The sequence below is a fragment of the Ambystoma mexicanum genome, chromosome 2q (genome assembly GCF_040938575.1).
Source record: "Ambystoma mexicanum isolate Mex_15411 chromosome 2q, UKY_AmexF1_1, whole genome shotgun sequence".
Taxonomy (NCBI): Eukaryota; Metazoa; Chordata; class Amphibia; order Caudata; family Ambystomatidae; genus Ambystoma; species Ambystoma mexicanum.
In genome coordinates, this window is record NC_090924.1 from 348,671,118 (window position 1) to 348,695,948 (window position 24,831).

The following is a 24,831-nucleotide window of genomic DNA, read 5'->3' on the forward strand; positions in this document are numbered from 1 at the left end:
TCAGGGCTTTAAAGGTGTCTTGAAAATTGCTGGTGAGGTTGAGGTTGGGGCCTGCATCTTTGTGAGGTTGGGTTGCAGAGGGTGTGTATGGCTCAGCATAAGATTGCCAGTCTCATGGAAAGTACTTTAAAGGTCCAGTAGCACTTTTGCACGGCTGGGGCTATCTGGGGTGAACAGGGGATCCTCGCCACCCAATATGCACTAGGTCACTACTGCATTTGTGTTATGCTGAGAACCTGACAGAAGGCTGTGGGCAGATTAGTGTCTGAAATATCATTCCTCGTGTTACCAAAAGTGATATAGACTAATTTGCAGGATTGGCAAGAAGGAGTGATCAGAAAAGGGGGAGATCAAAGGAGTGTGGTGGAGGCAAGTGCAAAAGTGAAAGGACATAGCTGTGCAGAGGACCAAAATAAAAAAGAGGCAGAGATATAAGAACAGACTGGGATTGAGTGGAACCATGGAATCTTGGGGTAGGCAGCGAAAGGACCTTGCACACACCTTATTGGGAGATCTGATGCAGCTCCTGACCCTTGTAAAAGACCAGAGGGAAAAGTAAGAGAAAAAGGGAGAATGAGTAACAGAATTAAAACTGACTGGGCTAATCCTCCCCAACCCAGGGTTGCGACTTAGGAACTCTGAATACTTGGGAGAGAAGGGGAAAGAATAGAGTAGGAGAAAGGACAATATCCGTTGAGTATAGTTCCATCTTGGATTTGCGAGGAGTAAATTCTGCTTGGTGAAGTCAACGTCCTAGCGGCTAGCCCAGCATCAGCCCTGAGAGAGCTATGCAAGTAGAATTTCGAGGGATTTGAATCTGCAGTGGGCTCCCAAGGATTCTGAGCCTGTGGTGGGCTCATAAACAATCCAAGCCTTTAATGGGCTCCCAAGAGCCCGAAGCCTGTGTCTGACTCTAACGCTGGTATGTGGCCCTGGCACAGTGGCATGATAATGACAATAACAGCCTGACAATATACAGGGGACAGACTGGAAAGAAATAATTTGTCATTTGGAGGTTGAGCTGTAAATCCCAGGAGGGCAAGGTTTTGCCTCAGACCTCAGCAGAAGGGCTTGGAACCTGGAAGCACCCATGGACATTGAGTGACACTTGTGTGATCTAGTCACAGAGTTTTGACCATTAACTCTTGGAGACCAAGGAACCAAGACTCACAATCATGTTCCTACTTAGAATATGGTTCAAGTGTCCCTCTCACTGAATTGCGTTTTCCTTGGATCTCTGGGCTGTGCGTTTGAGAACTATCCCTGTTTTTTTGACGAATCTCCCTGTTAGACAATATAGGCCCCCTCTTTTTGACACAAATAAATCATGCCCTCTGTCCATCGCCTGGTTGTCTAAATTCTTCCATTGATACCTCGGCCTGTGTGTCTGCCATGTGATTTTTGTTCGGCTCTGAGTCAGGTTACAGACTCTGCTCCTGGTCCTGATTGGCAAATAAGCTGATTACATCAATGACATTAACAAGTGATTAAAGTACTCATTTTGGGATGGATTTCCTCAGGGTCCTGCTGACCCACGGCTCAGCTCTGGTACTAAGGGTACTCGCTTGCTCTCCCTCTCCATGTAGTATGTCTGAACCTGGCTGACCTGGGGTTTATTCACTATTTTAGGCACTGGCTCTATTTTGGACTATCCTGTAAAGGCTGTGGGAGCTGTAGGTCATCCTCCTTATACTGTGCTGGGGTCAAATCACAGAGTGGGTGACTCCTGCGGCCTCCAGAGTTCTGCAGCTCTTCTACATGGTTAATGAACAGGTGCCTTTGTCCCAACACCCTCACTGATGACCTGTACTCCCCAAGTATGCACTGTACACCCTCAACTAAGCTCTCTTCACCCCCTGCCAAACACTGCACACCCTCAGTAACACTCTTCTCTCTCTAAGCCATACACTGCATTTTCCTCAGGTGTACCCTGCTCTCCCCATTTGAATGTGAGAAGGATTTTCAGTACTTCGCTACAATTGAAGCCTAAAACTTCTCCCACAGCACACTTCACTATTAATATATGTGTTGTATTTGTTGCTGTGAGAATTTAAACATCACATATTTGGTTTCACTGTACAGCATCTTCATCACTCAATCTGAGCGTTTAATAGAACTTTTATTATGGTCCTTATTTTACTTTTACTGAGTCCAAGTGTCACACCTCGGCGCCGTTCCACACTACGACCCCGTGCTTCATACTTATCTCAGGGCCGACAGTGGAAAAGGACATCTGGCAAAACTATTGCGCTTCGCCGTTCTGTTCGGCATTCCGCAGCGCCATTCTTGATGAAGTGGAGAATGCCCTGGAGGCTAGCGACTACTGCACCAGCTAGACGGTTTCAAACTACGATTCCCATGAAACCTAAGGGAATTCGTAGTCCATAACATCACGTGTGCCTACCCTCACTTGGCTCCACCTCCTCATTGATTTAAGCTGCTGCAGCCCAGAGGACGCTGCTTCTGTTTGAAAGTTACAGCCGGCGCTTAAGTTCCGTCTTCATCGCCTTGTTTCTGAAGCTCCTTTTTACAGTTTCCAGTCTGCTCAACGGAATTCTGTTTCCTTCTCCTTCATTCCTCGTTTGAACAAAGGACTGCCTGCCTGCCGTTTATAGCCTTTCGTGCTCGGCCGTGTACCGACTTGAGGATTGATGTAAGGACTGCCTGCCTGCTGATTCTGTTACCTTCTTGCTCGGCCGTGTACCGACTTGAGGATTGATGTAAGGACTGCCTGCCTGCTGATTCTAATACCTTCTTGCTCGCCTGTGTACCGAATTGAAAAATGCCCAACGGACTGCCTTAGCACTTTTTCTCAGAGTTCTAAGTATTTGTTTTTTGTGTGCTTTCTCAACGCGCCCTACTCCCATCTGCACTCCTCCTCTCATTTGTTTTGGAATCTTTCCATTTGGCTCCACTGTTAAAGGACGCTTGCTGTTACGGATTCTACCTGGCACTTTGGGACGCCTTGCAGTTGTGCACCCACCCGGATCTAGTGCGTCCCCCGTTCCGCCCGGGACTAGCTACCCAACTAACATTCCCAGTTTATTATTTTGCACTGTCGTCGTGTTCTGCATCCTGGAGTACAAGGGAACTCTGACTTCCTAGGGTAAGACTTTCAGTGTCTTTCCTCTTTGTTACTTACACTACTCAGGATAGATTCTAATTCCTTGTCTATAATTTCAGGGGATACCAGGGCATTGTGGTTTCAGAATCCGGGGACTGGGTTGTTCAGGTACTATTCTGTCTTATTCCCACCTACTGGTAGTTGCAGTTATTCCAAGTGATTAACCGTGTGTTGTTCCTTGCAGCTGCGTCCGTGGCGGTGTGTTTCTCCCCGCTCTTTCGGGTGATTGGTCCCTCTGTCTGGCACACCTATCAGCACTGGGTCATATCATCAGAAAGGTCATTTTCCCTCATAGAGAGGAGGCTCGGGTGGAGGCTCCAACCCGAGCTCTTCAATCAACGCACAGTCTCGCTGGTCAGGCCTCCTGTCTTGTCTACTCCCGTTCGGTGAGTAACACCAAGGGCGCTACTGGGACTTTTTTGACTTTAGCTGTGCTTTTGATGGCATGACATAGCATTCTGAGCCCTACCTGGGTACATGATGGCAGTACATAGCCGTTTGATTCTGGATCTCGGATCGTGATAGTCGTACTCAGGCATATTTGGTATATTTTGGCAGTGCATGTGCACCTTCCGTTTGTAAATTTTCTATCTTTTGCCCCTTCTTGCCTTATAGTTTCTCCTGTCACTTGTGGCATCCCCTCCTCGGTGGTCCTTTCTCGTGATGTTTGCCCATGATGTTGTGTCCCATTTTCCTTTTTCTTCCTCCTCTTGAGATTCTTATCTCTCTCTTGTTTTTTCCTGTCCCTCTCCTCTCTGGTATCCCCTATCCTTTTGTATTGTGTTTGTCCACCGTTCCCCTTGTAGACGTCTCTAGGGGTCTACCTTCCTTTGCGATGTGTTGCTCTTACCCCATCTTCTGTGAATTGTTCTCCTTCCGATATTGTTTTCCTATGCACCTATTCTACCTGTTCCGTTAAAACTCAAACCTTTAAATATCAAAAGTCATAATTTTTGCCTTAGTGCTTGTATAGAAGACCTCTGGGGTGCTCACCCACTATGTAGCCATTTTAGGTGGTTGCTCGCTAGGCCCCCTTTCAGATCCATTCTTAGTAGGCATATATCAGAATCACTGAAAAGCACCTTTTTGGCAGTTATAGCAGGAATTCCATTTCTAGATTATAGTGTGAACTCCTCTTACCCACTTACAAGTAGAAGAGTTCTATGTGAAAATCTCACCTGGAAAAGGTTGCATGGGAGGCAATTTTTATTTCTCCAGCATGGGGTCTGGCATGGATTCACATGCTCATGAATATTCCCCGTCGTCAGGCTGGGAATCCTCGGTAAAAGAAAAAACAGGTTCACTTTCACTTAGAAACTGTATTTCTCCTTTAAACCAATCACTGTCCTCAGGTTCATACTGCCCCCATTCAATGCCAGTTCTCTCCCTAAGCCCCTTCTCTGGCAGCCATCTTCAAATTTGTACTGCACGCTTCAGTGTTTTGGCAGAAAAAGGTTCTATTTTTGTTCCAAAGGAGCCTGTGTGCTCTCTTCTCCATCTACCGACAGCTTGTGAATTTCAGCGCCCTCCGACCATGACAGAGGAAAAGGAGGGAAGGTCCATCTTCAAGCCATGCACCAAATGTGGGCTACGGAACGCATTTGTAGAAGACAAGCACCTGCAATGCCTCTACTGCCTGCATCCAGACCATAAGGCGGTGGAGTGCGAAATATGCCTCAGGTTCTCCAAGAAGACGACGAGGGACAGGCACAGGCCTCTGCCCCATGCTTCGGGCAGGGTCATGCCTCACCCAGGAATGGCCAGCCCGAGGAGCGGTCTTCTAAGTCCATTGAGGGAGCCTCATACGTGGGGGCCCAAGACAAGAACAAGAACCGCAAATTCGAGTCCACCGGGTTCGCTGCGGAAGCGGGTCCCAAGGTGGATAGGGCGCAATCGGCATCACCCTCCGCCTCCATTGCCAGCCGGCAATCGAGCTCCTCCTCGAAAAGGAAATCATCTACCCCGGGTAAACTGCACAAGAAGTCTCAGAAGCTGTAGATGGGGAAGAAGAAGGCAGAACAGCCCAAGCAGGTCCAATCGGCAAAGGCTAAGACTTTGTCGATGAAGTATTTGGCGACGGCTGCTATCATGATAGCTAAGGGCGCTGACTCAGTGAAGGTAGCCCCCGAAAAAAACACAGAAGGTATCCCTGCCCCCAAGGTGTGACGGCACAGAGCCTAGTTTCCCGATCCCGCCATCGCAGCCAAGGGACGTCTCTCTGGACATTCTGTCGACCCTGCATACCTTGGTGTCTGAGATCCAGAGGAGGATTCCCCCTGACCCGGTTCCAGTGGCTCCCCAGGCCCCCTATCAGCCTCCAACGAAGAAGAGGAAGCATCATCCGATCCCCCATTTCAGCCTCCACATCCACGGCAGGCCCCTTCTCCCCCAGAAGACCCAGACAAGGGTACGGGGATGGATACAGCCACGACGACGGACAAAGATCTTGTTGCAGCGGACGGTGAGTCTCCACATCTGGATGCCCCAGCTAGGGTGTCCCACCGGATGAGGTGTGGTCTTTCCACTCCATGATCTCCAGAGCCTCCAAGCTCTTCCAGCTTGTGCCCGAGGAAACCAAGAAGGAGGGTTTCTTGTACCAGAGGCGCAAGGCCAAGAGGAAGAGAATCCTGGCATTGCCCCTTCTGGACGACGTTTGGGAAGAGGGCCTGGCCCTCATGATGAACCCTTGCATGGTTCTAGCCAAACGGTGTAGGCTGGAGAAGAAATATTGGGTGCTGGACTCCGCACACAAGTGCCTGAGTCTGCAACCATGGACGGATTCAATGGTATCAGTGGCCGCATGGAAACGGTCGGCTAACCCCTCCTCATCGTCTTCGGTCCCTCCAGACAGCGAGGGGAAGAGGATGGACGCCATGGGAAGGAAGGTGATTTACACTGCAGCGTCCACTATCAAGACGGACAACGCACTGGCAATCCTAGCCAGGTACGACAGGGAGCTGTGGTACAAGCTGGGGCCTATTCTTCTGGAGTTCCTACCCAACGATAAGAGGATGGAGGCAATCGCTCTCTTCCAGGAAGAGGAAGTAGCGTCTGATCATGCCATCACAGTGGCGTTGGATGTCGCCGACACCGGGTCCCAACAGATGGGGAATGGTGTCTGACTTAGTCGTCAAGGCTGGATGAAGGACACACATTTTCGGCAGGAGGTCCAGGCAAAGGTGTTGGACATGCCCTTCGACAGAGAGGTTGTTGACGAGTCCCTCCAAGCCATCAAGGTGGATACGGAGACAGCCCGTTCCCTGGGCACTCTGCAGCAGCATCGCTCTTCTTTTCACTCCTCCAGGGGAAAGTCGAGCAAAGGTTTCTCCACTTCGTACCGTCAGCCCTCCAAATCTACGACTCAGGAAGCCTACAGCGGCCGTTCCCAGGCCTATGGTAACAGCGGACAGCGTTGTCATCACCTGCAGGGCAGGACGCCTGCTCCGAAGCAGGCCTGAACCAGCCGAGATGTCGTCCCCCACGCATGCACCTCGTTGGGAGGCCGGCTGATGAGGTTCGTCAGGGAATGGAAGAAGATCACCATCGACAGATGGTTGCTGGTTGCTCTCGCCCTCCGATTACCCATCATGAGCAGCACATCCCTCAGCTACTGGAAGAGTTACGGGCCATGCTGCAAAAAGGGCCGATAAAGCTAGTTCCCCAATGGCTCCGGGGCTCTGGAGTCTATTCCAGATACTTTCTGGTCCGAAAGAAGACAGGGGGTTGGAGGTCCATCCTAGATCTGCACGTCTCAACAAATACTTGAAGTCCCAAAAGTTCAGGATGGTCACGTTGCAACTCGTACTCGGCCAACTGGAGGAAGGAGACTTCTTGACGTCACTGGACCTGGAGGGTGCCTATTTCCACGTCCACATTCACAAAAAACATTGGAGGTTTCTGCATTTCATAGTGCAGGCTCTACCTTTCGGATTATAGTCAGCCCCCAGAGTGTTCACAAAATGCCTGGCGCCGCTGGGTGCCCATCTACGTCTACGGGGGGTATACATGTATACCTGTACCTCGATGAATGGCTCATTCGGCCCGCTCAAAGGAGTTGGCCGCCGGACACACAGAGACGACCGTCCAGCTAGTGACGGATCTGGGATTCTCCATCAACTATCCAAAGTCCTGCTTAACACCATCGCAGAACGCGCTGTTTGTAGGAGCCAGACTCAATGCAGTGTCCTGCCTGGCATCACCCTCGGAGGAGAGGGCAGCACCCATTCAAGGGAAGGTGCAGTGACTGTCATCGACGAAGACAGTCACGGTGCGGGCCATCAAGTCGTTGCTCAGCATGATGTTGTCCTGCATCTACCTCATCCGGCTCTGCAGGTTGCAAATGCGACCTCTTCAGGAGTTCCTGGACGCTCGCCAGATACAGTTGTCCAGAAGCTTTGTGGACAAGATCCCTCTCGGCAATGTGTTCCATCGGGCGATAGGATGGTTGAGCGTCGGCTCCAACATCGCCCAGGGCACAGGGTTTCAAAACCCTCCATTCCAGGAGACGGTCACCACGGATGCTTCCCTGGAAGGCTGGGGAGCCCGCACCAGACGTCTGCACACCAGAGGCCTGTGGCTGCCAGAGGAGAAGGATCTCCAGATCAACATTGTGGAGCTATGGACAGTGGCCCTCAAGTCGTTCCTTCCATCTCTGAAGGGCAAGGTGGAGAGGATCTTCACGGACAACACCACCACCATGTTCTACATAAGAAAACAGGGGGGGGCACACAATCTCCAGCGCTCTCCAAGGGAGTGCAGGACTTGTGGCACTGGGCCGTCGGACGAGGGATGTTCCTCATTCCTCTTCATCTAGCGGTAGTCAAGAACACCATAGCAGACTCCCTCAGCAGGGAATTGCGCCCATGCCACGAGTGGGAACTTTGGCAAGACTAGGTGGACCGCATCTTTGTCAAGTGGGGCAGGCCCCAGATCGATCTGTTTAAGACGGCGGCGAACTCCAAATGCCAAAAGTTTGCCAGCATATTCCACCAACCAGGGAGCAAGCAGGACGCGTTCTCCTTCCCGTGGGAAGGGCTGTTTCTACACGCGTTTCCTCCAATTCCTCGCTTGCTACGAGTCATCAACACACTCAAACAGTGCCAATGCAGGATGATACTCATCGCCCCGGCGTGGCTGAGGCAGGTTTGGTAACCGGACCTTCTCAGCCTGTCAGTGTCACCTCCGGTCAAGCTGCCAGTGTTTCCGGATCTTCTCACCACAGGAGGCGGCGCAATACTATAGCACGACCCAGGATCGCTGAACCTGAGGGATTGGCTCCTGCAGCCATAGAGTTTGGAGGCTATGAGTTGCCAGCAGACTTCACGGAGGTCCTTGCCAAAGCCAGGGCGTTGCCGACCTTGAAGTACTACGGTCACAAGTGGATACGTTTCGCTACGTGGTGTCGTAAGAGGCTCAAGGCCCCACAGATCCTGCCATACTTGTTATCCTTGGCCAATGCCAGTCTATCACACGCCTCCATAAAGGTACATCTGGCGGCTATCTCCCGCTACACCAAGTTGCCAGGAAGATCTTCGCTTTGGTGCCATTGACTCATCAAGGAGTTTCTCATAGGATATTTTAGATCTTGCCCATCGGTGAAGGCTCCTGCCCTGGCGTGGGAACTCAACGTGGTTCTGACAAGGCTCATGGGGGCCCCCTTTGAGTCTCTGCATGATATATGATATGATATGATGTGGCTTTTATAACACGCCCATACACAAGTGTTTCTAGGTGCTGCTCAAGTACCTCTCATGGAAAACGGCTTTCCTGGTGGCCATCCCCTCTGCGAGAAGGATAGGTGAGATCCAGGCCCTATCCTGCAAACAACCATACCTGACTTTCCACGAATCGAGGGTGGTGATAAGTATGTACCCCTCCTTCATGCCGAATCTTCCGTCGGAGTTCCACCTCAACAAGCGTTTGGTGTTACCTGTTTTTTTCACGAAACCTTTGCTGCTGGCGGAAAGGGCCTGGCATTCGCTGGACGTTGCTCGTGCCCTGAATTTTTACGTCACACACATAAAGAGTTTTCAGAAGACTTCACAGATATTCGTGAACTTTGGTCTTGTGAACCATGGGAAGGTCTTGTCCAAGACTTCCATTTCAAGATGGCTCTCCGGCTGCATCACGCACTGTCAACGGTTGGCTAACCAACCGCTGCCCGGCCATCCGAGAGCCCACTCCATCATAGCTATTACTGCGACGACGGCGTTCCTGTCTGGTGTGCCCTGGCTCGACATCTGCATCTATGTGGAGGTCCACTTACATCTTCACGAAATTCTACTGCATCGACAGGGATTCCAGGGAGGAGTCCAGAGTCGGCCAAGCAGTGCTACGCAACCTGTTTGCGTGAGGTGAGTCTGTCCCAGGGGTAAGTGTAATTGCTTTTGTGGAGCCTTGCCACCTCCCGTGGTTGTGTAATGTTGTACTGTTATGTATTCATTATTCATGAGCATGTGAATCCATGCCAGACCCCATGCTGGAGAAAGTTTAAGCTACTTACCTGTAACTATTGTTCGAAGGGATTGTGTCCTCCGACGTATTCCTTATCTTTGATAATACGTTTCCAGCTTGCTGGCCTCGGAAATGTTTTCTCTGTAGAGGGCGCTGCGCGTCGACGTCCGCCGAGTCGATGTCCCTTGACGGCCACCGTATCGGCGCCGACGTCACCATGCACATAAATAGCCACGCGCGGCGTCCGTTGTTCAGTTCCGTTTTTCCGCGCTTCGTGGGGCCTCAGAACATCGTTGCTCAGTTCAGTCAGATAACTAATCTACATCTACTCGAAATATACCAACTCGTTCTCAATGGCATCTTCATCGGAACCGACAATGCCGCGATCCGGCTTCAAAAAATTTCAAGACTGCGGTAAAAAAAATTCGATAACGGATCCACACAGGATCTGCTTGTGGTGCTTGGGAGCCGAGCACCATTGTTCGGAGTGTGAGGACTGCATGTCCATGACGGCGAAAGCCTTGAAGGAGCGCAAGGGGAAGCTCGAGAGAGGTAAGTCAGTCAAAACCTCCTTGAAACTTTCTTCGGCCGAGTCGAGGCATTCGTCTCCTCGCCGTCGAAAACATTCCCATTCTAAATCTCAAAGTAGCTCCCACCATTCATCGAGATCAAGACACTCAAAGAAGAGACGTCGAAGATCCCCTTCCTCGTCGTCTTCTGTTTCCCCAGAAAGGGTCTCCTGCCCCACAAAACACAGCTCTCAGGATGAGTGGGAGGAATTCAGGAAGAAAATGTTAAGCGTCTTTGAGAAAGCGGCCTCGTCCCCCTCGAAGACAGCTGAGGGTGATACCCCGGGTGAAAAACCCAAAAAATCAAAACGCTGCGAGCCGCAGCACCCGGCGAAAATTCTACCCGAGAGCACCACGGGGCCATCGGGTAAGAAGGCACCGTCTTCGACGTCGTCGGAGATCCCTTCAACGCATGGATTGGCGCCATCGACGCCGTTGTCGAAGGGTTCTTCGACGCATCGGTCGATCGACTCGACGCCATCGCCGACGCCGACATCGACGCCGATGAAAGAGAAGACCATGGCTACTCCACAGCCAACAGTGATTCCAAGAGCCTCCGGCACGACACCGAGACCGTCGTCGATGTCCTCGAGTAGGATCCCGATCCTCTCGAATTCTTCGACGCCCTTTTCGGCGCCTTCGAAGCCTGTCACATCGGCGTCAACGACATCAACGTTTTCTCGCCCAATAATGATGAATTTGGCTCCTTCTGCCTTAGAAAAGGGTTTTATACCATTTCAGAGGTCAGAGTACCCTGGATTATCTTCAATTTATGAAGAAGGGGAAGATTCTGACCAGGAAACCTTCGAGTTGCAGAGGACCACACTACCTGTTTCAGAGGATTTCACCTCTGAGGAAAGAAGTTTGAAAGACCTACAGGAGTCATTACATTAGGCAAGTGGGCTGGACACTTCCCCAGAAGTGGATTTTGTTAAGCCAGACCCAGGGGAACATGCCGAAACACCCTATAGAACCCTGATGGCAAGAATTATTGAATTCATGGGTTGGTCTGCGCCCTCGCCTGTTTTTCAACAGGATGACCTGACAGACATATTAGACAAAGGTCCACAGGAGGATCCTGTGGTCCCCTTCCATACAGCCTTACAAAGAAAAATTGCATCTAACTGGGAAACTCCTGAAGTTATCCCTGCTGTCAATAAAAGATTATCAGCCAAGTATAGGGTAGCTGCTGCTGACCCTGAATACTTATCGAAACACCCGACTCCAGAGAGCCTGGTGGTCCAAGCGGCAACTTCATCAAGCAGCAGGACCGCTTACCCTACTGTCCCAAAGGATAGAGATGACAAGAGGTATGATTCTATGGCAAAGAAAGCCTTCTCTGCTTGTAGTATGGCATTGAAGTCTATCAACGCCACCTGTACGCTCGCCAGGTTCAGTCAGACACTGTGGGAGTGTGCTTCATCAGCGGCTAACTGCATACCCAAAGGAGAGGGAAAGGAAGCCTTCCTTAACATTATTAAAGATTGCAAAGATGCCATGTGCGGGTCATTTCAAACTGGCATCGATTCCGCTGACAGTATCAGCAGGGCCATGGCGGCAAGTACAACAATCCGCAGGCATGCGTGGTTGCGAAAGTCTGGCTTTGCTCCAGATGTACAGGCCAGACTTTTGAATATGTCCTTTGACGGCTCTTCATTATTCGGAAAGAAGGCTGATGACAGTCTGGAAAAGCTGCAGACATCTAAAGCAGCAGCAAAATCTTTAGGAGCTGCTATCCGCCAAACTCCTTTTCGCCCCTCAGGAACCTCTGGGAGAGGAAAGTCCTTTCGCTATTATTCCACATTCGGGAAAGGCAGAGGACAGCCGGCTCAAAGAGGCCAAAGGAGATCCACCCGAGGTGGACGGGTCAAAGGTACTAAGGCCGCAGCAGCAGCAGGTGCCTCTTTACCCTCGGCATCTGCATCAGCCGCCCCCAAACTCTGAGGTCTTTCCACACAAGACACCTGTAGGGGGCAGGTTAACTCACCATCTGACGGAATGGCAGGCTATAACGTCAGATGCTTGGGCATTGGAGACAGTTGCCCAGGGTTACTGCCTACCCTTTCTACACATCCCTCAGAGTCATCCACCGGGGAACAGCTCTCTAAAAGTTCCAGATCCGCTCCTCTTGCAGGAAATTATAGACCTGCTAGAGAAAGGTGCCATAGAACCGGTACCTGTAGCGGACAGGAACAAGGGCTGGTACTCCCCCCTACTTTCTCATACCAAAGAAGGACGGAGGACTGAGACCCATCCTGGACTTACGAGAAAAAGTTCCTCAGGAAGGACAAGTTCAGGATGGTGACTCTCTCTCAGATCCTTCAGGCCCTCATGCTCCAGGACTGGCTGGTATCTCTGGACCTTCAGGGTGCTTATTTCCATGTACCAATCCATCCCAAACACAGGAAATACCTGAGGTTCGCAATTGGCGACTCTCATTATCAATTTCGAGTTCTGCCATTTGGGCTGACCTCCGCCCGAGGGTCTTCACCAAGCTAATGTCGGTAGTGGCTGCGAGTCTAAGGAGGGAAGGGATCCACGTCTACCCCTACCTGGACGATTGGCTGATCAGGGCTGTATCTTCGGAACAAGCTCCGATCCAGCTAGATTATGTCTGCCACTTCCTTCACAAACTGGGCTTCTCCCTCAATTTAAAGAAGACACAGATGATACCATCACAGAGACTCCAATTCATTGGAGCGGTCCTGGACACTGCCCTGGGAAAAGCCTCGCCACCAGAGGTGAGGGCTCAAGATATTCTGCAGATGGTCAACAAGTTTCAAAGTGCCCAACGTCTCCCAGCCTTCGACTTTTTGAGGTTGCTAGGCCTCATGGCATCCTGCATCTCCCTTGTTGCAGAAGCTCACCTGAGAATGAGATCTCTTCAGTGGGCACTGAGAACTCAGTGGTCGCAATTCTCAGGGAGAATGACAGATCTCCTCCGGATTCCGGACAAAGTAGCCCGCGACCTTCAATGGTGGGCCTATCCAGAGAACATCTTGAAAGGAGAACTGTTTTGGCAACCATGGCCGGAGATAACAGTAGTCACAGACGCCTCACTCACTGGGTGGGGAGCCCATGCCAACGACTTGACCATCAGCGGTCGTTGGTCTCCATCGGAGTCCAGACAACACATCAACCTATTGGAGCTGAGAGTGATCAGACTAGCGCTGAAAGCTTTCCTGCCATCAGTACAGGGTAGAAATGTCCTGATAATGACGGACAACACGGTGGCCATGCACTACCTCAACAAAAGAGGAGGCGTAGGGTCACTGCCACTGTGCAGAGAGGCAATGCAGCTCTGGTTTTGGGCAATTCAGGAAGGAATCTCTCTATCGGCAGTCCACCTAGCCGGAGAGAAGAACTTGACAGCGGACGCTCTGAGCAGGCAGAGCACAGTCTCCCACGAGTGGGAGCTAGGTCAGGAAGTCCTTCAAGAGATCTTCGCCCTTTGGGGAACCCCTCAGCTGGATCTGTTCACCACAAACACCAACAGGAAGTGCGATCTGTTCTGTTCAAGGGAATTTCCCCCGAGAGGAGCTCTGGGAGACTCGTTCGTAGTGGTCTGGGAGTTTCCTCTCCTTTACGCGTTTCCACCAGTCCCTGTTATTCCTCAAATGATCAGGAGGTTGAGAAGATTCCGGAAAACCATGATCCTAATTGCCCCGGACTGGGCCAGGAGAATATGGTCCCCGACCTTCTAGATATGTCCATCTGCCCTCCAATCCGTCTTCCACTCAAATAGAATCTTCTCTCGTAGAAGGGAGGTCAGGTTCTCCATCCAGATACCAGAACCCTCAACCTTCACGCTTGGCTTCTGAAAGGGTGAGGTACAAGGATTGGGATCTCCCTGATGACGTCATAGAGGTGTTGCTTTCGGCCAGAAGGCCAGCAACAAAGTCTTTATACCGCTGCCGTTGAAACAAATGTTGCAGCTGGTGTAGGGAAGAGAATATCGACCCTTTTTCATGTGGTACACCAACCGTGTTATCGTTTCTACTCTACTTGGCAAACTCAGGCCTTCAAGTTGGCACTGTAAAAGGCTATCTCGCAGCGCTTTCAATCTTCAAGCGCACTGTGGAGGAACCATCGTATTTCAAACTACCTCTAGTGATACAATTTCTCAAAGGATTAACTAATGTTTATCCTCCAAAACCATTCCAGGTTCCCTTATGGGACTTAAATTTAGTCTTAAACTTCCTAATGGGCCTCTATTCGAACCACTTCACTCTTGTTCGCTGAGATTTCTCACGCTTAAAACTGTCCTGTTGGTAGCACTAACATCTGCTAGGAGGGTGAGCGAGCTACAAGCTCTCTCCTGTAAACCTCCACATACAATTTTCCACAAGGACAAAGTTGTCCTACAGGTGAAGCCTAATTTCCTCCCAAAGGTGGTTTCTGAATTTCATATTACTCAGAAAATTACCTTACCTTCGTTCTACCCTCCTCCCCATCCGGGGAAAGAGGAAGAAAGGCTACATAGGCTGAACCCAAGGCGAGCTCTAAGCTTTTACATCAACAGAATGGCTAGGATTAGGCAAGCAGACCAACTGTTTGTAGGATACTCACGTCATAAGTTGGGACTACCCATAACAAAACAAACCATTTCCAGGTGGATTATTTTGGCCATTTTGGAATGTTACAAACTGGCAGGGAAAGAGCCACCCCAAAATCTTAGGGCTCATTCAACCAGGGGTATCGCAGCCTCTTCGGCTCTCCAAAGAGGGGTACCGGTCAGAGACATATGTGCGGCTGTCACATGGTCGTCCGCACATACATTCTACAACCTGGATTCCTCCCCTAGTCAAGAGACCAGATTTGGCAAGGCCGTATTACATTCGGTCCATCCCTAAGGGATATATAACATTCTTACTCCCACCTCCAATTACATGCCACTGCTATGGGAGTCTATCAAAGATGAGGAATACGTCGGAGGACACAATCCCTTCGAAGAACAAGTTACTTCTTACCTTGTAACGTTCTTTCAACGGGATGTTCCTCCGACGTATTCCTTATCGCCCCTCCCATCCATCCCCGCAGTAATACTTCCTTTGTGGTTGCAGCTTACGCTCCTTCAAGGTCAATAACCAATTCAGGCATGACTTTTCTTATGCTACAAAACGAAACTGAGCAACGGACGCCGCGCGTGGCTATTTATGTGCATGGTGACGTCGGCGCCGATACGGTGGCCGTCGAAGGACATCGACTCGGCAGACGTTGACGCGCAGCGCCCTCTACAGAGAAAAAAATTCCGAGGCCAGCAAGCTGGAAATGTATTATCAAAGATAAGGAATACGTCAGAGGAACATCCCGTCGAAAGAACTTTACAAGGTAGGAAGTAACTTGTTCTTCTCCAGCATGGGTCTGGCATGGATTCACATGCAAACATTCCCTCTGACCCCTCTCCAGCTCTTCTTGGTCATACTGCAACTTTAAGTGCTTACCAAATCTGAAGATGGCTGCCAGAGGGGAGGGGTTTAGGGAGAGGACTTTCAATGGAAGGGGGCAGTATGACCCACAGGATTGTGATTGGTTTAAGAGGGGAAATACAGTTTGTAAGTGAAACAGTTTTTACTTTTACAGAGGATTCCCCGCCTGACAAGGGGAAATATTCACGAGCATATGAATCCATGCCAGACCCATGCTGGAGAACAATAGTTACAGGTAAGTAACTTAAACGTTCCCTGACTCCTTAAAAGCCTACCCCACATACTCTACCACTGATGTTACTTACTATTCTAACCTCCAGTCTTAGAATATTTGGGGGAAGTGCTGGACTGTAGTCAGTGTACAATTTTGGGTTAATATCACACCTGGTGACTTTTTCCATGCCAACATTTCCACTGGATACCCTAGCAAGATATTCCGAGGAAGCTCCCAGTGATTTTGGTGAAACATGTCGAGAAGCTGTGAGCACTGCTGCCTGTGTTCTGTTATCATATGACTGAGTCACTTCTCTTCTTCACTATTTGTGGTGGGATGTGGTTAAGGAGATTACCATGCAGTTTGGCGTTGCACATACTGCAGTGGCACATGGAGGAAAATGTATACATGCTGGTGCCAATGTTTTGATTGCCTATGATTGAGATTCCTAAAGTACTGCTTTCCATGCTCACATAGTGCAAATTATGGAGCGTCCTTAACTGCCGACAGGGCTACTTTACTATGTTTTTCAATCTTCCAGTGCCATTGGTTAGCTTGCGGTTGGCAAATTACAAGTATTGGCTGTACATGCTTCGGCTGCATATTGTTGAGAATCGTTCAGTGCAATAGTATGGGTTGTCCACTTTAGCACAAGTCTTGTTTGCAAACTCTGTCCAAGATGGCACGTGATTTTGAATGACCAATACTGTAATCATTGCTTTGGTGGGACAAGTTTGAGAAGCTTAAAGTCCAGCACCTGCTACTATGGGCATCTGGACTTTTCATTGAATTTACCTTTTTTTAAAATAAAATTTGATGGATTTCGATGGAAAGTATTTTTAATAGGGTTTGGGTCATGGTTGGGGTTTGGGTTATATATACAAAAAAACATTAAATCATTACAAGGAGCTGGTCAGTGCCGAAATATCAGCACTGGACAGCTCCATGTAACGTTTTAACGTAGAAAATAAATGTATTGAAATGCTATTTTTCACATTTAGAAGTACATATCCATGGAAATTGGTCATTGGCCATTGCTATTTTAGATGTACAGGTTTCGATGGATATGTACTTTTAAAAGTACATATCCATGGAAATTGGCCATTGCCATTTTTCGATGGATATGTACTTTTAATGGAAAACATAGAATTTCGATGCATTTACTTAGACAAACATTTTTAGATGCATTGGGCCTCATTACAAATCAGGCGGTCCGGAAATAACGGTGGCGGTAAACCCGTTGTTGACCGCCTGATCCCGACTCCTGCAGGTGGGAGGTGATGTTCCCGCCAGGTTTGACCTGGCGGGTTTAACACCGCCTGCAGGCGGACGAGAAAACACCGGCAGCATTACGAGATGCTGTCGTGTTTCCATGATCCCCATTCCCATCGAGTCCCATAGGACTCGATGGGAATAGGACTCGATGAGAATGGGGATTAACACGTAATGAGGCCCATTGTCTTTTCAATGCATCTTTTTTGATGCAAAGACCATAAACCGTTTCTATGTTCTGGTGGCCCACAATATATACATATTTCAAGTACTCTTGCTAATCCAGTTAGGACACATAGGCCCTGTCGGTGCCCTGACCTCTCTTACCCAATAGGCCCAGCTCTTGTCTATTTGCACTTACACCCTCCGCCCTGGTGGCTTGAACTTACACCCCTTGCGGCTCCAGGCCATGTAGCACTCAACATTCTTAGCACTTCATCTGTGGCTCACCCAGGAGCTCGGACCCCACAGCACTGGCCCCCTGCCTTCTTCCTTGCTGCACTTGCACGTTCTGAATACTCACAAGGCTTAGTAGGTTTGTCCTTTTTTCCCCTTCCCCTCACTGCTCTTATTTTATTATGTTTTAATGTATTAATGTATATCCCTCCCGTGCTCCCGCCCGGTGTCCAGTCATAATATCGAATACAAAATTTCGAATGGCAAAAAAGTCGAATCAAAAATGTCAGAAAAAAAAATGTCGAATTATTTTTTTTTTTATTTTTTTTGGGCTCTAGTTTATATAAAAAAAATAGGTAAAAACAAAAAAAAAAGAAAAACGGGGGTTGGGGGGGGAACCCCCCCATTTCGAAAAAAAAGTCATACAAAATAAATTCGACATTATTTTTTTCGACATTTTTATTTCGACTTTCGAAATTTTTGATTTCGAAATTATGACTATAAACACTCCCGCCCTTGTCCTGTGGGCTCTTTGAAACAGTATTTTCTTATTGTGTAAGCACCGAAAAGGTAAACAATAAATAAATAAAATAAATAGGCCCTCATTATAAGTTTGCCGGTCTGGAAATAAGGTGCCGGTAACGTTGTTACCGACATCTTTTCCGGACTGGCAAACTACAAGTCTACCGGTAGGGGCAGTGAATTACACGCAGGCCTGACCTGCCGGTAGTTCAAGCCCCTCCCGACATAAATAACTGAAGCACCGGCATCGTTACCAATGGTCCCTCAGCTTCACTTTTAATTGCAACACAACGCAAACAGAAAAGTACTACCTCATCCATGCGCCAAATCTAACCCTTTAATCCTAGCTCAGACTTCAGATGAGTCATCATTATCATTCATACTATTCGTATAAAAATACATATTCATAAAAGCAATAAAATACATCATAATTAGCAATAACAATAAAAACGTTTTAAATTCCCAAATAATATATTTAAAATGTCCTTAAAATACATAATAATGTGAAGGAATGAATTTTGCATAGGATTTATGCTTGTGCCAAGCTAAATCTAAAATCTTTGCGAAGAATAAGATTAGACATTGCCTGATATTTAATTTTATAAAGCTAAAGCCTCCCTAGAGTTTGGTATTCTATGTTCGGTTATTAAAGGTAGCAACATCTGTGCCAATTGTTTGTTCTGTAAGGGTCACCGAAATGTGTAATTGTTATAGAAACTGAAACGCAAAAAAATAGGTATCCACAGATGATATATTTCATTTAGTTGTTACGCTTGCAGGAGGTAAAATATTAAGCCTAAATCTTGCATAGAGAGCCCACATCCAACTAATGTAAGGTTTACAGCCCCATGATATTTTAAAACAAATATATTGAATAGATGTAGCCCCTACTAAAGGGCCAGGAATAAAATTAGTCACTGGCTAGTCATCGAAAAGTGCCCTCAATTTGTAACTTGACATAGGTGGCCTATCTATGTTACTACTCCATAAATTCCCATGACCTAAACCACAAAAAAGAGCTTCACTAAAAGAAATCCACTTCCACTGGACAGACTCACTTTGGTAGATACGTTCTTGGAGGGCACCTTGATGAAATTTTAATTCTTCATTGTTGATGATGCAGAACCAAAAAAACACTATTTCTCTTCGTCTCATAATGGATCGGTAACATCTTGAGAGGTGCAACAGATTCTTTAAAAAAAAACTCTTTCCCCCATATCGATGGTGTTGATAGGTACGTGACCCCAAAGTTCCGCACCATATAATGCAACAGCGCAAGCTTGGAATCTATACACTACCAGTGTCTTAAGTGCAGACTCTGCAGTCATATGACTTTAATGGCCAGCATTGCACTTGAAGGCTTCCTCATCACACAGCCACTGCAGTGCACTAGATTACACTATTATATGTTAGCCGTCATTCAAGTACCTAGGTAATCAAAATGGTCCACGTAGTGGATTGAGTTACCTCCTACTCCCATTCATCACAAAATGACTCCAGACACCTAGGTTGACTCTTGATTCTGATCAGTCATCAAGGCCCTCGTGCTCTCCCACCGGGAGCTGGCAACATTCTCCTGGCAGGTGCACTACTTTGGCCTCCCTTAAAGCTGTCCAGCACACGGCAGCACATATTGTTGCAAAAATAAACCACATTCCCCCACTCCCAAGGAACTACACTGGTTTCCCCCTAGGCTTGCATCACTTTCAAGACCACCTGCATCACCTACAAAGTTCTAATGTCCAAGACGCTTTTATGCTTCGCTGAAAAGATTACCACCTCTGGAAGTCAACACAACACCAGGAGCCAAGATATTGCCAGATTGCAATCCAAGAAGTGGCAGAAGGGGAGGACGAGAAAACAAGCATTCTCCTGCTATGCTCCCATGCTCTTTAACAACCTTCCTGATAACAGGATGGCACCCTCTCTCCTGTGATTCAGGAATGTGCTGAAGATGATGCTCTTCAAGGAACACGTTATCGACAAATAAGGACCATAGACCAACAAGATGATCCTCCCCCTGACTATGTTCCACTCCCTTTACTGTACATGTTTCTTTGTTCTTTCCATCTAGGTTTATGCTATATTAATCACCTACATAAATACTTACATTGCCATGGTTTGCCTTAAGAGTGATACTTTCAGCTATCTCCTGAAAGGAAGATGGTCCATTTCCCAGTGATGGCCAGAGGGCAATCGAGAGTTGTGGGCCTTGTACCTTGATTGATATGCCTAGTTGAGCTGGAAAAATCCAGGTGATGTGCCAGTACAGGATGGGCTGACTTTTGTTGTTGTTGTTATATCTAGGAATGATATGTTATGGGATGGCTTGTACTGTGCTTTCATCTTTACTGTCGAGCCTTGTGTATAGTTATTTAAAAATTGTTATTTGGATTGATTGAAGATTCAATTGTTGCCAGAGGGGGTTTGATCCGAGTGTTACTTTGTACATTTAATATTTGAATTGGATTGTTTTTGTTTGTATACAATGTAAATGATTATAACTATAGATATATTAAAAAAAGAAGCCATTCTGGCATTATTGAGTTAGGTTGTGTTTTGCAATCTTTTCGAGTAGTTGGAGTGTGACAATCTTTTCAATTATCATGATTATCATGCCATCGAAGAGCAAAAGGGCGATGGGTGTTAGTTTTCCACTTCCAGAACAATATTTAATACGTAGAGGCTTATTTTGATTTCATTGCCTTCTGTAGTGGCAGGTCATACTTGGTGGGCTTCAATTTCTAGTACTCTCACTTCAGCTTGGGATAATTTCCACAAACAAACAATCTCAACACTTTAAGATGTTTCATTGAAAGAAAACAAAGTAATCATCTTACATTTGCTTGTAAATGTAGGTATTGTTTCTGTGCAAGATTCCGTTGGCGCCCCTCAAAGTCTTTATTTCCTTTGCTGACAGGGACTTCATTTAGTTCATTTCAGTAATATTTCCCTGTAGCCATGCTCTGGCTGGGTGTCCTTCATCCACACTTTTTGCGATATCACATTGCCGCAGTAGTCCTGAGGAAATATATATTCCTTTGAAAAGTGGAGAATTGACTGGCTTTTCCTTTACAATTTAAAACAAAAGAGGACTCTGATTCATCTGTAAACTACGTCATTCTTGCACCTATCCCCCAAATTACGGCAGTCATCGCTCTCGTGGCTCTCTAGTAAAGCCAGTCTTGCAATGTATGGGAACATATGCTTTTATGTATTGCTTAAAATGCAACCGAATGATGGGTTTAAATTAATCTTTCATACCCTTTCTTTGCAGGATTGGCCGACATTATGTTTTAGTCTTCAAGGATCCATGATGGCCAGGGCCTAGAATATTGCATCTTGCCTAACAAGGATATACATTACAAAGGCTCACGGTGGACTGTGTGCATGTGCTGTCCAACCTTGACCGCTATCTTCCCCTTCATCACGTGTGCCAGGATTGAAGGAAGCAAACTGACAGCTCTCCTATTTGGCCTATAATTTGTTGTGTGTTTAATAAATTCTTATTTGACTTTGAGATGTCCATGGCCTGTGGATACCTTCTTTCGGAAACAGTCCATTTGACTCAACATTCAGTTCAAAAGCTTCTGCTGAGAAATGTTTCCCTCTCTGCCCTTTTCCGCCTCTTGCTGCTCACCTCTAATTCAGACAGAGCCACCTACCGAAGAAGTTGGAATGTTGCAGAGAACAGAATTATTCAGTGGTCTCTAGACAAGGTGATTATATTGCTTTGCATGAGCAAATTGATGAAGGGAATTACCTCCTGCTGAGGGTGAGTATGTAGTAAAGGTGTGGATGCATGGGGCAGCACTCAGCGGTAGGTTACACAAACAAAACAATTCTAGCAGAGTAGGTAAATATGTGGATCACACTCCCTAGTGGAGGAAGAGGAGGATTCATGGGTCTTACCTTGTACATGCACTAGATGCACTCACATGATCCAGCAGATGTGATAAATGTTTGCAACATTGTCCCCAATCTCTAAACCCCTCCAAAGTAGAGGAAGGTTATGCCTGCGGAAGTGAGTGAGTGAGTGTGTGTATATTTGTGTGTGTGTGTGTGTCTGTGTATACGTACATTGGGTGTGTACATTGAACTGAACCAAGCAAAGAGTGAAGATGGGTATCTGCCACATGCAGAGGAGAAAGGCATAAGTTAGCCCTAAATAAAGGGGATTATGTGGATGTGGTAGCTACCAACAGAGACCTTTTTATTTTTATTTTTTATAACTTTTATTTTCATTTTCAAAACATACAATGGCAATAGAACTTACCCCCTTCCCTCTCCCCTCCCTCCTCCCGCCAGAAGTTGCTCTCGGAGTCTTCTAAACATCTCATGCCTTAAATAGGTCCAGTATTCTTATGTTGTGCGGGCACCATTGCACCAATGGAGACCTTTTAAGGCATGGGTCAGCTTTTGACAGAAGGTCCTCAGTTAAGGACAAGTGCGGGGTAAATCAGAATCCATTTGCGGATATGTGGTGTATAGTCGTAACTAGGGCAATGATAAGACTTAATAGGCCTGAGATTGTCTTCGTTGAAGGACAAGTATGTGTTTAATTTTTAATTCTTTCTTTTCTGAACAATGATATTGTGTTCTGAATCTTTCATGAAACTCACACAACCACCCAACTGGGAGCTCCTCTTTCTAAGAATATATGGCTGTTCCTTAAGGTCTTGAAAAGAAGCATGTTTTAAGAAGTTAATTGACAGCAAGGTGATTCTGAGTTGCATTTAGATCCTGTGAGCTGGCTCAAGGAATACTCCCAATTCCCATGACGGTTCAAAAGTTTTTATCAAATTATCTTTTCCAGGGCTCTAGGACCATCCCTCTCTCTCTCGTCTAGCAAGCACGAACCTCCCTAGCCCAGGGTTATCTACCCCCACCCCCTCCAAATTAGTATATACCAAATATTGACCCCCCCTCTGTCTAAAATCTGACTTGCACTGGTGTTGAAAACCTAAAGGCCAAATGCCTTATCAATCTAACCTCCCTCAGAGTCTTCCTTGACTGACCCCGCTATATCATGTGGCTAGTTGGCTAATAAGGGATAATAGGTTATGCCCTTTCAGGCACTCTCCACGATTTGGTCATCTTCCTAGCACACCCCCATACTCCTCTCTCCTTCATATGGTTCCCTTTTACTACTCTTACTACTGCCTTCCTTCCAACTCTACCCACCTCCTTTATTGTATTTTCCTCCTCTGTCCCGCCAATGTCTGTCACTACTTCTAAGCATTGCCTTCATCTTTTGCTGTTGCTACTCCCTAAACTACTCCCTCCTCCACACTGCTACTTTTTCCTACACATTACTACCCTCCTCCTCCACACTGCTAGCCCCTGCTCAATACTGCTACTCCCACTTCTACTCTGCTGTCGTCTCCTGCACACTACTGTCAACTTCTCCACACTTTTACTCCCTACCCCACACTACTACATCCTCCATTCTACTACTCACTGCTCCACACTAGTACTCTATCCCCCACACTACTACTCCTGGCTGTGTTCTACTACTACCTCCTCTACACTGCTACTGCCTCCTCCATACTACTGCATCCTCCACACTACTACTACCACTCCACTCCACCTTCTCAGTTACCCCATTTCACTCACAACCACTTCACATTCACTCCCTCCAATAATTTCACGGTCCAGACTTTCACGCACACTTACAATGAAGTACCACTAGGCTCACCTGCTCCAGAATTCCCGTCCACTCCACAGTCCTTTCTCCTCCTGGTGTCTTGATCTCCCACCAAATCCTCCTGTGACCTCACCGAAACAACCCACAACTTCTTGCTTCCTGGGGTCTCTTCTAACCTTCTTCCTATTCTCTGTTTGGTCTGCTATGGCTGGCCAATCTGCCCTGTGTTCCCCATCCAGGAGGTGTTGCATATAAGAAAACATTCATAAAGTGCTTTGCGCCTGCCCCTTTTCCCATGCGGGCCGCCACAGAACAATTATGGTGGTTCTTCTTGCACAATGTCCCAGTTCCTGTTAGGTGGTCTGGCCAGGCCTCCCCTAAGGTATGTCCAGTCTCTCTTTGGTGGGGTTCTCTTTCATATCCCTGGTGATCTGGGGTGCCTGCACCATCTCATTCCTGGGCAGACCGAAGTTGGTGTGCTATGCGCAGCATTGAAGACGGCCACATAGGAGCTTGAGCACCTCAATCTGTTGCTTTCCCTCCCGCTGTGCTGTCTGAACCCCTGCTCTAGTAGGATTATTGACCGGTGAGCATGGCTTCCGGCCAACTTCCTGTTAGCTCTTTCCCATTGCCATTGCCAGAGTGTTCAGAAGGCTTTGCCTGGGCTGCTAGTGGTTATCTGGCTTGTGGGTGGTATTCTCCATTGTCTGGTGCTTCTCTAGAAAAGAAAGATTAGACTTGACCAGCACCTGTATTCCAAGGCATGGGATGATTCAATTGGTACTGCACATATATAAGCTGGCAAAGGGGGGGGCAGGAATTGGAGCCCACCCAACTGCTACCATCACCCTCTGGGGCAGCATTAGTTGTAGATTCGTCCCTGATAGGTCTTCCACCCCAGGCTGAGAAGAGCCACCATTCCCTCTTTACAAGGTCATGTTACTGACCATGTCTCACACTTCCACCCTTTCCTCTGTCCTCCCCCTCTCCCTGCCCACTATCTGATTTACCCCCCCGCCCCACCAATGGGGAGAATTTTGTGACCCTTTTACCTCCTGGAGGCAGAGGTCAGATAATGGAAAGTCCGGATTTGTGGAGATCCGGACTCCAGAGGCTGCAGCACCAGGGTTATTTTGCCCTACACTGGAGAGCCATAATCATGGTTTTCCCCCTTCCCACCCTGCTAAGGGTATGATGTGTGTGTT

General features: G+C 47.7%; 1 protein-coding gene across 2 annotated transcripts in view; it reads left to right on the forward strand.

The window, feature by feature from the left end:
* LCMT1 (leucine carboxyl methyltransferase 1) overlaps positions 1-21,499 on the forward strand; it is a 1,102,354-nt gene extending 1,080,855 nt beyond the window's left edge. For both annotated transcript variants that reach the window (XM_069647366.1, XM_069647364.1), the window contains one exon: positions 21,257-21,499. In XM_069647366.1, coding sequence (XP_069503467.1) covers positions 21,257-21,279 — 23 coding nt within the window. In that variant the 3' untranslated portion in view covers positions 21,280-21,499. The remainder of the gene's footprint in view (positions 1-21,256) is intronic.
* The last annotated feature ends 3,332 nt before the right edge of the window (positions 21,500-24,831 follow it).